Genomic DNA, 13,966 nt, shown 5'->3' with positions numbered 1-13,966 from the left:
TTTGTTGCTTCGTTCCTCTGGCTAAGACTTACAGTGCCATGTTGAAGAGAGTGGGAAAGGGACATCCTTGACTTATTCCCGATCTTACAGAAAAAGCTTCCATCTTTTTATGTTAACTCTGAGCTCTTCATACATGGCCAGGGGTCTTAGTTTTTAACAACAAATTATAGTCTGGAAAATTTAAGCTACTTTTTCATTTTGTTCATGTTTACCACCAAAATCATATCTTCTTTTTAATTCTCAGCCTTTATCTCTTTTTAAGTTAAATTTCATTTTGGTCAATATAATACATGTATATATAATTAAGACATCAAAAATACTACACAGTTCTCTAGAGGATCAATTTTATCAACTATATTACTTAGTTATATATTATATAACCATTAGCCATTATATGTATAAACAAAAGAATCGATAGCCAGACAGAAATAATTTTTTTTTATTTTTTTTATTTTTATTTTTTTTTAATTGCTTAAAGTATTACAAAGGGTATTACATATGTGTCTTTTTTTTTCCCCGCCCTTGACTATCCCCTGGCCTCCCCCACCCCCCAGCGTCCCATGTCCATTGGTTATGCATATATGCATGCATACAAGTCCTTCGGTTGATCTCTTATACCCCCAGAAATAATTTTTTTATAAATATATTTTTATTGATTTCAGAGAGGAAGGGAGAGGGAGAGAGAGCTATATGAACGTCAATGATGAGAAAGAATTATTGATCGGCTGCCTCCTACATGCCCCACACTGGGGATCGAGCCCACAACCAGGGCATGTGTCCTGACTGGGAATCAGACTGTGGCCTCCTGGTTCACAGGTCGACGCTCAACTACTGAGCCAGGCCAGCTGAGCCAGACAGAAATAATTTTGTAAATTATAGTAGAAATGTTTTTTCCTCCCCAAAATATATATATTTAATGTTATTTGAGTCTAAGATAAGAAAAATAAAACAGAAAGTTTTCTGGTGCCAAAAAACTGTGGATTGAGAACCCAATCCAGGTACCTTTTTTTCCTTTCTAGTCCCCCAGCCCTGTTCTCTTGGTGACTGTGAAGTCAGATTGCACCCTGTGCTAAGGAACGAGTGGAGAGTAACCTGGGTCGCAGCTATCTCTACCTGGCTGTTGATGGCCTACCCAATCGCAGCTGTGTCCATTATTTTACGGGCTCTGGGCCCTGAACTCTGCCACGTGGGCACTGAGAAGCCATTCCTTTCATGGTGCTGGTGCAAATAAAGTGCTCCAACTATTGTATGACCATAAGGATGGGAATTCTTCCCAACACACAAGTGCTCCGATGGCAGGCAAGCTGGATGGGGACTTACCTGGAATGTTTGGGGAGCTATTAAGAAGGGATTCTTTATCTGCAGGTCACTCATATGGCGCCAGGGGTGCCAAATTCAACAGAAGATACTTCACTAAGTTTACACAGCCGCTAGACCTGATAGTCAAATAGGATAAACCTGGGATTACTGCCTTGCTGCTTGTTTTTGCAAGTCCTTGACTTACCCATGATTTGCCACAATTCTGGCTCTTAGTCCCAACATTATTCTCCTGGGTGTCTCAGGAAAATGCCTATCCCAGTTCTACCTAGACCACCAACCAGCCTACTCAATTCATATAAGGAGGTAGCGCAGCGTGAATGTTAGATTTTCATTCTAGAGGCAGCTAATCTTGGCACTGAGTCCTGGATCTGGTGCTTAAGATTTGGTCCATTTTCTGCCGAAACCAGTTTGGCTCAGTGGAAAGAGCATCGGCTTGCGGACTGAAAGGTCCTGGGTTCGATTCTGGTCAAGGGTATGTACCTGGGTTGTGGGCACTTCCCCAGTGGGGGATGTGCAGGAGGCAGCTGATCGATGTTTCTCTCTCATCGATGTTTCTAACTCTCTCTCTCTCTCTCTTCCTCTCTGTAAAAAAATCAATAAAATATATTTTTTTAAAAAAGGAAAAAAAAAGATTTGGTCCATTTTCTCATCTACAAAAATGGGCTGATAGTAAGAATTCTTTTCACAGGTAAATTAATTAATGAGGAGAGACCCCTGATGAGCATTCATTGTTTTTTGGCCACTCGGCATCCACTCTCCATTCCTTTGAATTTCATCTTGTGACCAGTCCTGATGGAAATGAAAATCCAAGTGCCCTGTCCTTTCCTTCATCAAACTTGTCTGGATTCACAATAAGTCTGCTAAGGTGCTGACATCCCATGATGGGGATGCCTCCCATCTGCATTCCAGGTATTGTCACAGGACGATAAGCAGTACAGACAATATGTACTAGAGTCTATAAAGAATTTCAGAGGAAGGAAAGACCATTGAACTTCAACGAGGGGATCTGAGCTGGGTGTTGAAGAATTGAAAAATCAGGGTAGGCAGTGAGGAGAAGGGAAGACATTACAGGCAAAGGATAGAGGGATAGTGAGAACAAATGCAGTGATATATTTAGGGATAATGAATATGTCATTTTGCTGAAGCAGAAATTTGTTATAAAACAATGGATAATTTTTGAAAAGGTGGGTTGAAATAAATTTCAAACAAGAAATTCTAGAAATAGTCAAGTTGCAGATATTTCTTTCAAAAGAGATTCTCTTCAATATCATTGCCATCGTCTCTATCAGCAACATGAAATATGCTTCCACCTCTTCTGGAGGTAATTTGGAACTGTGGAGCCCTAGAGAGCATTCTGTGACCTTTGGAAGGGATATGTAGGGACTCATACATTCCTAGATAAAATTATTGTATAAGAATGACTTAAGGTTGCCCTTTTTTTGGTTGATTTTTCTTTGTTAAGTGGCATTTAAATATATAAAATAAATATCAAAAATATAAGTCTTTGTTTTACTATGGTTGCAAATATCAAAAAATTTCTATATGTGACACGGCACCAGAGTTAAGTTAGAGTTTTCCAAAATGCTGACACACCGATCTCAAAAGGTTCGCCATCACTGCCCTGGCTGGTTTGGCTCAGTGGATAAGAGTGTTGGCCTGCAGACCAAAGGGTCCCGGGTTCAATTCTGGCCAAGGGCACATACCTTGGTTGCAGGCTCCTCCCTGGGCCTGGGCCCTGGTCGGGGTTTGTGCAGGAGGCAACCAATCAATGTGTTTCTCTCACATCGATATTTCTCTCTGTCTTTCCCTCTCTCTTCCACTCTCCTTTATTTTATTATTATTTTTTTTTTTTGCATTTAATTTTCCTTTTACTCCAAAGGGCAGCTACTTATCCTCCAAAAGCAGCCATCACTTTAGAGGAATCCAAAAAGCATTAACTGCCAAAATGGTGAGGTGGCTCCTCTTCTTTCCCAAATCAAGTTATTTAGAATCTTGACCAAAGGCAAACACCACGAATGTTGAGCAAAGGTCTCCCCCTAAAAGCTCCTTTAGAATCAATAGAAAAATATCCTCAAATGAGGATAAAAAAAAAAAAAAAAAGAATGACTTAAGGTCATTCCAGAGTGGGTAGAATATTCTAAAAAGCAGCACCTGAAGTAGAAATGTCCCTTAGGCACTGATTGTACAAATTACACACAAGTAATTCCATTAGAAAGTTTAAGAACAGCTAATAACTTCCAAAGGCTTTCATTATTTACTTTCCAATAAACACAAGCTTTGGTGCTAGGCACGAAATGTCCACAACATAAAAACCTAACCGCGTGGTGAAACACATGCTTATCAACCCTGGGAACTGCCAAAAAGGCTATTAAGCCGGTGCTTTCTATGGTGATGGTCTCCGCCACCTGCCGGGAGCCACGGCATGTTCTGTCCTCATGGAGCAGGGAGAGTGGTGGTGGGAGAACGGAGGTTGGAGGTCCACCAAGCGGTGTTTGCAGGAAAGGAGGTCTGTTGGTTCCTGATAAGCTATAGGCACACCTGGGTTAAATGTTCTCCATTTGGAAGCCCTCATGATAACCAGCAGCCCGCACGGCATAAAAAGCCAATCCGGGCCCTGCTGGACCAGTACCGACAGCAGCCATGGCAAAGCTTCTTCTCCTCACAGGTGGGTGTGTAATCAGAGATGGCGCCTTATTCTGCCTCCGCTGATAGTGTTTTCTCTCGGGATCTGGCAGGTGGGAAGCAGTCTTCACGTTACACCTCAATCCTTTTCCGTTCTTTGTTCATCATTTCAAATTTCCAAGAGAATCCTGACATAGACAAGCCAGCCTACCTCTTGTTCTCTTAATTGATTCTGGTAACATTTCCACCGTCATTAATCCCATGGACCTAAAAGAAAGGCTGTTGTTTTCCAGTGTTTGTCTCACTCTCTCATTTCTGGCTGGGTCGTTCCTTTCCTCCATTCTTCTTCCTGCACGCCCTCTGTTTAATTGATATTATTTCTATGTACATGCTTGTGTCCTTGGTCTAGCTTTCAGGAGGGAAAATCAGTAGGAACTGAGACAGTTACGCAAGCTATCTTTTTCTAATGTTTTCAGAATTAGTTCTCTTTTATCCCCTAGTTTCCTACTGAGCAGCTGATGTATTATAAAAAATGTCACTGTTAGAGCTTGGCCAGCATGGCTCAGTTGTTGAGATTGACCTATGAACCAGGAGGTCACGGTTCGATTCCCAGGCAGGGCACATGACCAGGTCGCTGGCTTGACCCCCAGTGTGGGGCATGCAGGAGGCAGCTGATCAATGATTCTCTCTCATCATTGATGTTTCTATATCCCTCTCCCTTCCTCTTTGAAATCAATAAAAAAATATATATTTTAAAAATGTTACAGTTAGCAATTCAATTATTCAAAGTGGTAGATTCAGTAAAGTGTTTAGAACCAAGTTGCATCCATAGTTTATTAGATGCTCTCAAGCTGTGATATATATATACATATATATATATATATATATATATATATATATATATATATATAATGGTTTCAGAACCTTTTCTAAATGAAACCTCTAGCTCAATTTATAAAACAATCATATTGCAAGTACTTTGATAGAAGCCATGGAGAGGGATCTGGCGTCTGGCCTCACAGTTTCTCATTCTCTTCTGCAATAAGGGCTCCTAAAAGTTGGTTCAAACAAAAAAATTCCCAGGCTCCAAGAGATACTGAATTCATTTCCTTGTCTGTGGAAGGCTGTACTCATCCCAGTTCAGGGAGGTGAAGTGTATATGTACGTGTAGTCACTCAACAGGGTGAATTTCAGGTAATTGCCATCAACAGATCTTCCATAGATGATAGACTTGAACTCTGCCTTCAGTGACAGTTATCTGACATGGAAGGTGGACGAAGAGAGAGCCGTAGCCATTTCTGACTGAGAGGAGGGAAGGGTAGATCTATTAGTGATTTCACTGAGAAGCCTACTCTTTGGCATAACCCCTTAGTATCTCTTGGGCTGTAACAACCTCTGACAAATAGGACGGCATCCAAGTCCTCAGAATTAGATTCTACAGGAAAGACGACCGGTCCAAAGTACATGTTTTTGTTTTTATTTTTCCCCCCCTCTTCTCTCTCTAGGTCTGGCCCTTCTGGTGAATGCTCAGCTAGGTAAGTCCTGGATTTTATCTTTGGCATAATCTTTTCCTGCCATAAACCTCAAATTCTTATCTATTATTCCTATTACAATTATCTGCTGATATATGTGATTTTTAAATATTCCAATACTTTTTTCAAAAGTATATCAAGAGATAAGCCATACTAGGAAAGAGAGCTACGATCTACTTCATAGATGGGTGGGTTTGACATTGAGAAAATCTAGGGTTTAGGATTGGCTGCCATGTTGTCTTCGTCAGCATGGCCACCTAACAGTTAGAAACGAGTATTCACTGGGCTTCATAGGACTCCTGGGCATCTTTTCTTCAGTGGTGCCCATGTTTATACAAGATCTCAATATAAATTCATCAAAGTTAAAAATAGCCAACCCCCAGTCGCCCACTAGTTCCCAAGTCAGAATCCTTGAACTCATCTGCGAGGGTGCTCACACACAGGGACGGGGCATCTGAGGCAAAGGGAGGGAAACAAGAGGGCCAAGACCCGTGGCACGTTTCAGTAGCGTCCAAACCAGGCCACTGTCCTTACTCCTTACTGCCCACAGGCTCTGCCTACCAGCTGATATGCTACTTCACCAACTGGGCCCAGTACCGGCCAGGCCTGGGGCGCTTCATGCCTGATGACATCGACCCCTGCCTCTGCACTCACCTGATCTACGCCTTCGCCGGGATGCGCAACAACGAGATCACCACCATCGAATGGAATGACGTGACCCTCTACCGGGCTTTCAATGGCCTGAAAAACAAGTAAGAGAAGGGGGAAATATCTCATTGAGTATTTCTCAGTTCAGTACTTCCCAAACATGATGTGCAAGGGAATCATCTGGGGTCTTTCTAAAATGCAGCTCCGATTCGGGTGGGGACCAAGATTCTGCATTTCCAATAAGCTCCCTGATGCTTTTGGCCCAGGAGCCACACTTTAAGGAGCAGGAATATAGATAACACAGCACATTGCCTGCTCTAGCAGGTATTCGAAACATATTAGTTGCGTTTCGTCCTTTCATTGTCAATCTTTTTTAAGACCCAGGAAACTTCAAGCCATCTCAGCTACTTTCAGATCAGGAGGCAGAGGATATAAACGATTAGACATCGTCAAACCCAAGAGAACAGAAGAATTTGCTGTATTTGAATGAAGTTCTAGTTTGTGTAAAAAAACAAATCAAACAAACGAAAACCCTACTGTCTTTTCATTTCTGACTTGTTTGGTTTAGTTATATGTAGGAGAAGCAGCACTCCATTAGGAGTAGCACTGTTCTGGGTGCAGCTGCTCCAGGTAAGCTCTGATACCTAAGAGGAGATGAACCCTTTGGACCGGTGTTTCTGGAAATGTGGTCCATTTGACTACTTATATGGAAATCACCTGGGCACTTGATAAAAATGCCAATGCCTACCCAGTCCAACTGCTGCAGAACCTCTGGCATTTCATGGCGCCCTCCCACTCTGACCCTTGCACTTTATTCTTCCATAAACTGACGTTTGAGAATTACTATTCCAGAGAAGGCGTGTAATTCTGAGCCACATAGAAGCTGAGAAAGTAACTATGCTCAAGCCGCATTTACCACTTCATCTGATGGAATTGAATATGAGCACATTATGCTGACAGGTGGATAGATAAATACTAGTAGGTAGATCGATAGATAGAGCTATAGATATCGATATAGATAGCTACATATAAATATATATGGATATATATTCAAAAATATATATTCAAAAATGTCGCCAATTCATACTTTTTTTTAGACAACCCATTCCCATAATTTAGTTTTCCCCAAAGAGCCCCGAGTAAATTTATGATGATCACAACACAAGAATTGTTACAAAGCGCTCGGGAGTGGAGGAAAGTTGTTTTGCAATATAGCAGCATGTCAAGGCAAGGGCAAGGTGTAAGACGGGGCCCAAGACCAAAGCAATGCTAGTTTCAATAGAGAGGCTCATGGGTTTTGCAGTTTCTCTTTTCTATCCTTCGCTTTACAGGAACAGCCAGCTGAAAACGCTCCTGGCCATCGGCGGCTGGAACTTTGGAACTGCCCCGTGAGTCCCTATGGGAGAGGCCGGGGCTTATTTGCTATGGAAAACAAGGTAGCCCAGTGTGACCCGTGTCCCTTCAGACCTCACAGTCTAAGACAGGGTATTAAGGATGCACAACAAACAAGTATGCCGCTTAAATAAATTACTACACCAGAGCCTCAATAATAAATAGGATGCGATTGATTTTAGTTATTTAAGTGTGGGTGGGAATTCTGGCATCCTATTCATCAAGGTTTAGTTACTGGGATTGCAAAGCAATCTCCTTTTAAAGACTTTCAAGAGCACAGCCCCTGAGAAAAGTGTTGGAGCAATTTTCTCTGTTTGCCTTCTGCGGGAAGGGAAGGGAAGGGAAGGGAAGGGAAGGGAAGGGAAGGGAAGGGAAGGGAAGGGAAGGGAAGGGAAGGGAAGGGAAGGGAAGGGAAGGGAAGGGAAGGGAAGGGAAGGGAAGGGAAGGGAAGGGAAGGCGCGCAAATGAATGAGACGTGGCTGAGGGCACATGTGCTTGGGGGGCTATTTGGAGAGAGAGCACAGTGAGCTGTGAGCATGAGCAGAGGGAGGCAGGTGTTCAAGGCAACCAGCGCAACTTGGCAGAAAGGTCAGAGTTGGATCAATAAAATAGAGGCAACATTGAGGTACCATGGCTGGGCACAGCAGTGATTACAGTGTAAGGACAGGAGAAAACCAGGAACGTATTTTTATTTGGGCTGTGGATCCTGGTGAAGAGCTTTGAGGCAAAAATATGGGAGTTTGATATTACGACAAGGTGTTGGGACCACAGAAGCCAAGTCCTCACCCTGCCCTCTTGGGGTCTCCCGTAGTTTCACTGCCATGGTGTCCACTCCTGAGAACCGCCAGACTTTCATCGCCTCGGTCATCAAATTCCTGCGCCAGTATGACTTTGACGGGCTGGACTTTGACTGGGAGTATCCTGGCTCGCGGGGGAGCCCGCCTCAGGACAAGCACCTCTTCACTGTCCTGGTGCAGGTGAGCTGTGTTCCATATTATTTTAAAATTCAAATTCATTTTTAAATTCCAGTTTGCATTCAATATTCTTTAGTATTAGTTTCTGGAGAGCACACAACCCATTTCATATGCAAGATCACTGAGGCCATACAGAAAACCCAGCTCCCTGCAACCTCAGCGGGAAAGGAAGGACCTGGATGCCCTATTGCCGTGAGAATGCTGCAGAAGGAAAGATGAGCGATTGATTAAATTTAATTCAAAGAATAGTCATGAACGTCAACTTAGAGTTCACGTTCATAGACGTTCTCCTACTCTTGCACAGGAAATGCGTGAAGCTTTTGAGCAGGAGGCCAAGCAGGTCAACAAGCCCAGGCTGATGGTCACTGCCGCAGTCGCTGGTGGCATCTCCAACATCCAGGCTGGCTATGAGATCCCCCAGCTGTCCCAGTGAGTGACCACTTGTCCCCAGCTCCTCTGTGTCGCTCGTGTAAGAGACGCTCATCCTTAGCCTGTCTTGCTATTCAGGGACCTTGTTGAGGAGGCTTTGGGAGGGGTACCTTTGCCTGCAGAGGTGTGGGAGATGACCATCAGAGATGATTTTACCTGCTTTACCTGGACTGCAGGTACCTGGACTACATCCATGTCATGACCTATGACCTCCATGGTTCCTGGGAGGGCTACACTGGAGAGAACAGCCCCCTCTACAAATACCCGACCGACACTGGCAGCAATGCCTACCTCAATGTGGTGAGTCCCTATACAGACATATATACAGACCAGAGATGGTGTCCTAAATCACATGGGGATTTGGGGACAAGCATAGATTCTGCAGATGTCTCACTTGTTATAACTGTTCCCTTAAGTGGCTAATCAAATCTCGTCAACTATAATTCCACCAAAATGTGTTTTAAAAATACTAACAAATCCTCTGTCATTAAGATCAAACAAACAATTTGCCTGCTAGGACAGGGGTCTAACATCACCAAGCCCCGGGCCATCAGCCTGGTGGGGCCTCTCTCTAACCTGCTGCCATTGCAGGATTACATCATGAACTACTGGAAGGACAACGGGGCCCCTGCTGAGAAGCTCATCGTTGGATTCCCAACCTATGGACACACCTACATCCTGAGCAACCCCGCCAACCATGGGATCGGTGCTCCTATTACTGGCCCTGGCCCTGCTGGGCCCTACACCAGGCAGTCTGGGTTCTGGGGTTACTATGAGGTATGCTCCCGGCAATCTGAGAGAGACAGAGAAAGGCCATAGGTTTAACAATATAAACAATCCAACACATCTTGGCTCACTTATGTAGTTGGGGCTAGAAGTGGATGCTCTTGGCTATTTATAAGGAAGGCAAGATGAGCACTCATGTTGCACATTAGGCTGGATTCCAAATACAGAGAGAGTAGGAAAAAGAGATACCATCAGCGAGATTACATCAGTGAACAGACACTGCTCGCTGCCTGCCAAGGCATTCTTTGATTTAAGAGCTTCTCCCACATTGAAAATAAATGACCCACATGTGACAAAGGATCAAATCCTAAAGGAACTGAGAAATTTGCTTGATAGAGCTCTAGGCCTTCCTTTTCAAGTAGCTTCATGCATCCCTTCTCTATTTCCCTCCCCCATGCCCGTTACTCCTGCTACATGGACACTTGGCCCACCTCTTGACCTCTTCCTTACCTCCTCTTAGATCTGTCCCTTCCTGAAGAATGGCGCCACTGAAGTGTGGGAGGCTGCTCAGGATGTCCCCTACGCTTACAAAGGCAATGAGTGGCTTGGCTATGACAACACCAAGAGCTTCAAAATCAAGGTGGATTGTGTTCTATGGATTGTTGTTGCCTCTTTGTTCCCACCCGTAGCCCTGGAGCCCCAGGCTGGCCTTGATGTCTGCACTTCATTGGATTTCTCTGTAATTACCACAGGCTGACTGGCTGAAGAAGAACAACTTTGGAGGCGCCATGGTCTGGGCCATCGATCTGGATGACTTCACGGGCACTTTCTGCAACCAGGGCAAATTCCCCCTGACCACCACCCTGAAGGACGCCCTGGGCCTGCAGAGTGGAAGTGAGTGACAGCAGGAGGATGTTCAGGGATCTATAAACGCTCCTTCTCCAACTCAAAAGATAGTTCTCACATCTGCCCATCCCCATTGACCAGGGGGCATTTTCCCCATTTCATTTCCCTGCTTTTGAGAGATACGTGCTAAAGTCTTTCTCTAGCCTTGAACTTCCATGACAGAAATGTCATGCTCTTATGGGAAACCAAGCCTACCTGGGTGGGTTTTCCAGGTCTGCTGAGCCTTAAAGGTATAGCAAAACCTCAAGAAATGAGGCTGACCTTATAACATAAACATTTACTGCTCTATGATCCCTTTATTAAAAGTCTCTTTCAGCCCCTCTGGGGAGATTTAACAAGAAAGTGTTAGTAGTGCTCACATATTTCTAATCTGGAATTCAGGAAAATTATCAACTCCCTGAACTTTTCCCAGATTTTCTCTTAGAGCTTATTTGCTCAGGACTTATACTCAGATCCTCGACAAGTCTTTTTCACATTTGGGCGCTCGGTAAATTTGTTTTAATGATTTTGATATCGTCAGGGAAGATCGAACTTAATAAACTTAGAAACCAGGCTGGCTTAAAATGACAGCTTTCCCTACTGAGTGTGGAGCTATCCCATGACCCTTTCAGTTGTAGGGATCCAGAGCTAACTGGATCCAGGCCTCACCCCCAGGTCTACTAGTCTCTGCACCTCTAGGCAAAGCTCCTACCAGTCACTAGTCCGCTCTTGTGTCTTTCCAGGTTGCACCACCCCCTCTGAGCCCATTACACCAACAACTCTTGCTCCCAGCACTGGGAGCGGGAGCGGGAGCGGAAGTGGAAGTGGGACCGGAAGTGGGGGCACTGGCTTCTGTGCTGACAAAGCCGATGGCCTCTACCCTGTGGCAGACAACAGGAATGCCTTCTGGCACTGCCTGAATGGAATCACATACCAGCAGAACTGCCAGGCCGGGCTTGTCTTTGACCCTAGCTGTTCTTGCTGCAACTGGCCATAAACCTGACCAGTCTCCAATCCCTAGGGTTCTGAACAGTCTTCTTTCTTTATCTTGCTTCTAACTGGAGTTCTGCAATAAAATCCATCAGTCAAAACACAAGTGGCCTTGGTGTAAGTGATTTGGGTGGAAACCTCTCTAGATGTGAAAATGCAGGCTGTGCAAAATGGAGTGGAGGGGTGGAAGCGAGTGCGTGAGGACGTGGTGGAGATGACCACACCGTGCTCTGTCTGCCTGCGTGGATCGGCATGAAGGCTGGAGGCCGTCAGGTGGAAAGGTTTGAAGGTTTGGTGCTGGGATGGGATGTGGACATGACCAAGATCGGTCTGTCACCTCGTGACTGTCCTCAGGAAGGAGCCAAAGTGATTCTGTGAGATTAGAGGGCACAGGCCTGCTCATCTCACTCAGAGAGCAGAAGACCAGGGTATTCTCTTAACGTCTCCTAGGTCCCCAAGCTAGTCCAGCACCTCCTGGATTGGCAGCTTTGGGAAGACCTGTGCAGTGGACTCCTTTTGGGGTGTCTGCCCAGCCCATGGGACAGCAGTGTCCCTTTCTCAGGAGATTGCCCCCCTCCTTGAACCCATAGTGGTGGTCACCAGCCACTGTGCTTGCACCACATCATGTCCTCCCCTGGCTTAGCTGGTTGACTGGGGTGGACATCAGACTCCACAGGGCCAATCAGATGATCACCTCTTGGAATATGCAACAGGGAACAAGGACTGGTTGTTGGTTCCTGAGAGTGTCTGTGCCTGTAATGTGTCAGCTCTGGAGCTGTAGTGAGAGACTGAGAATGGAAAGTTGCCCTGGACACAGAGCAGGAACACTAACGGGGAACTACAGAGGAAAGGCATCATGAAGAAAGAACATTTAGCAATGGCTTTCCAACTGGATTCTAGCTCCTTCCTGCCTGTGGACTCTGTGAAACTCCCCTATAACTACATGGTAAATTCTTTGCTGCTTAAGATGGCTCAAGTTTCTTTCTTTTACTTGCAACTAAAAGAACTTTGACTAATAAAAAGGAATGCAATGGCTCCTGTTTTTTCCTGGCATGCTTCCTATAGGTCAAACTCTGTTTTAACTGTTTTTCGTGTATTTACTCATTTAATTCTCCCAGCAACCTTGTGAGGAATATACTAGTAATATGAATTCCAGGAGACTGAGGCACAGAGGAATTAGGTGACCTGCCCAACACCACACAGCTAATAAGGTGCAGAGCCAGATCCAAAGACAAGCCAGCTGGTTCCAAAGTGTCTGCATTTTACTGCCTCCTTTGGCACAGACCTCCATGTTTTCATGGTGAAAGGCAGCATTCTGGTAGTGATGAGGCACACACTCGCAGCCTTCTGGGTAATGACCATTCATGAGCTCACAGCACTTACTGATATTTACTTATTTCCCCCCCGTCCTCCTCCTCCTCTCCCTCCTCCTCCTCCTCCTCCTCCTCCTCCTCCTCCTCCTCCTCCTCCTCCTCCTCTTCCTCCTCCTCCTCCTTCTTCTTCTTCTTCTTCTTCTTCTTCTTCTTCTTCTTCTTCTTCTTCTTCTTCTTCTTCTTCTTCTTCTCCTTCTCCTCCTCCTCCTCCTCCTCTTCCTCTTCCTCCTCCTCCTCCTTCTTCTCCTTCTTCTCCTTCTTCTCCTTCTTCTCCTTCTTCTCCTTCTTCTCCTTCTTCTTCTCCTTTTCCTTCTCCTTCTCCTTCTCCTTCTTCTTCTTCTTCTTCTTCTTCTTTTTATTATTATTATTATTTTGGGGTAATCCTCACCTGAGGATATTTTTCCATTGATTTTTAGGGGTAGTGGAAGAGAGAGGAAGAAGCAGAGAGAAACATTGATGTGAAAGAAACACATTAATTGGTTGCCTCCTGCATGCAACCCAACCAGGGCCCAAGCTTGGGAGAAGCCTGCAATCAAGGTACATGCCCTTGGCTAGAATGGAATCCGGAACCCTTTGATCCGCAGGCCAACACTCTATCCACTGAGCCAAATTGGCTAGGGCCTTACTGATTATTATGTGCCAGCTTATGTTCTAGGTACTAAAGACAGTGGTCAAGTTTGCATTTTAGTGTAAGTGAGCTCGGAAGCCATTAGAAGGGCATAGCAGGGATGGAGGGGTGATGACAATTCAACATTGATAAAGGGGCGCTGGAATATCGTCACAGAACACAGGGAAAAAATGCTCACTATGATTGCAGCCAATGCATCAACTTCTGAGCCCTCACGTGACATGTCTTGGAAGTTGAAGACATAAAAATGGGAGACTAGGGTCCTCAATGAGTAGGTGAAGGCAAGAGTCAGTAAAATTGGGTATCGTTATAAATATAATTACATTTCTAGCCAAAGAATGGCAAGGCCTGGAGAAAAATTCACCTCTATGAGGACATGGATTTCTGTGCAGTGCTCTTTTCCCACTGCCTAAAGCAGTGCCTGACATATTACAAGAGTTTAAAAGG

General features: G+C 44.8%; 1 protein-coding gene across 1 annotated transcript; it reads left to right on the top strand.

The window, feature by feature from the left end:
- The first annotated feature begins 5,447 nt into the window (after nucleotides 1-5,447).
- On the top strand, nucleotides 5,448-11,612 carry CHIA (chitinase acidic). The gene is made up of 10 exons (XM_036343469.1): nucleotides 5,448-5,477; nucleotides 6,025-6,226; nucleotides 7,454-7,510; nucleotides 8,326-8,491; nucleotides 8,793-8,917; nucleotides 9,094-9,217; nucleotides 9,509-9,694; nucleotides 10,164-10,283; nucleotides 10,396-10,537; nucleotides 11,272-11,612. The coding sequence occupies exons 2-10, from the start codon at nucleotides 6,093-6,095 to the stop codon at nucleotides 11,523-11,525; spliced, it is 1,308 nt and encodes a 435-aa protein (XP_036199362.1). The 5' UTR covers nucleotides 5,448-5,477; nucleotides 6,025-6,092; the 3' UTR covers nucleotides 11,526-11,612.
- The last annotated feature ends 2,354 nt before the right edge of the window (nucleotides 11,613-13,966 follow it).

Source organism: Myotis myotis, unplaced genomic scaffold (genome assembly GCF_014108235.1).
Source record: "Myotis myotis isolate mMyoMyo1 unplaced genomic scaffold, mMyoMyo1.p scaffold_m19_p_18, whole genome shotgun sequence".
Lineage (NCBI taxonomy): Eukaryota > Metazoa > Chordata > Mammalia > Chiroptera > Vespertilionidae > Myotis > Myotis myotis.
This window is presented reverse-complemented; position numbering and strand designations above follow the sequence as displayed.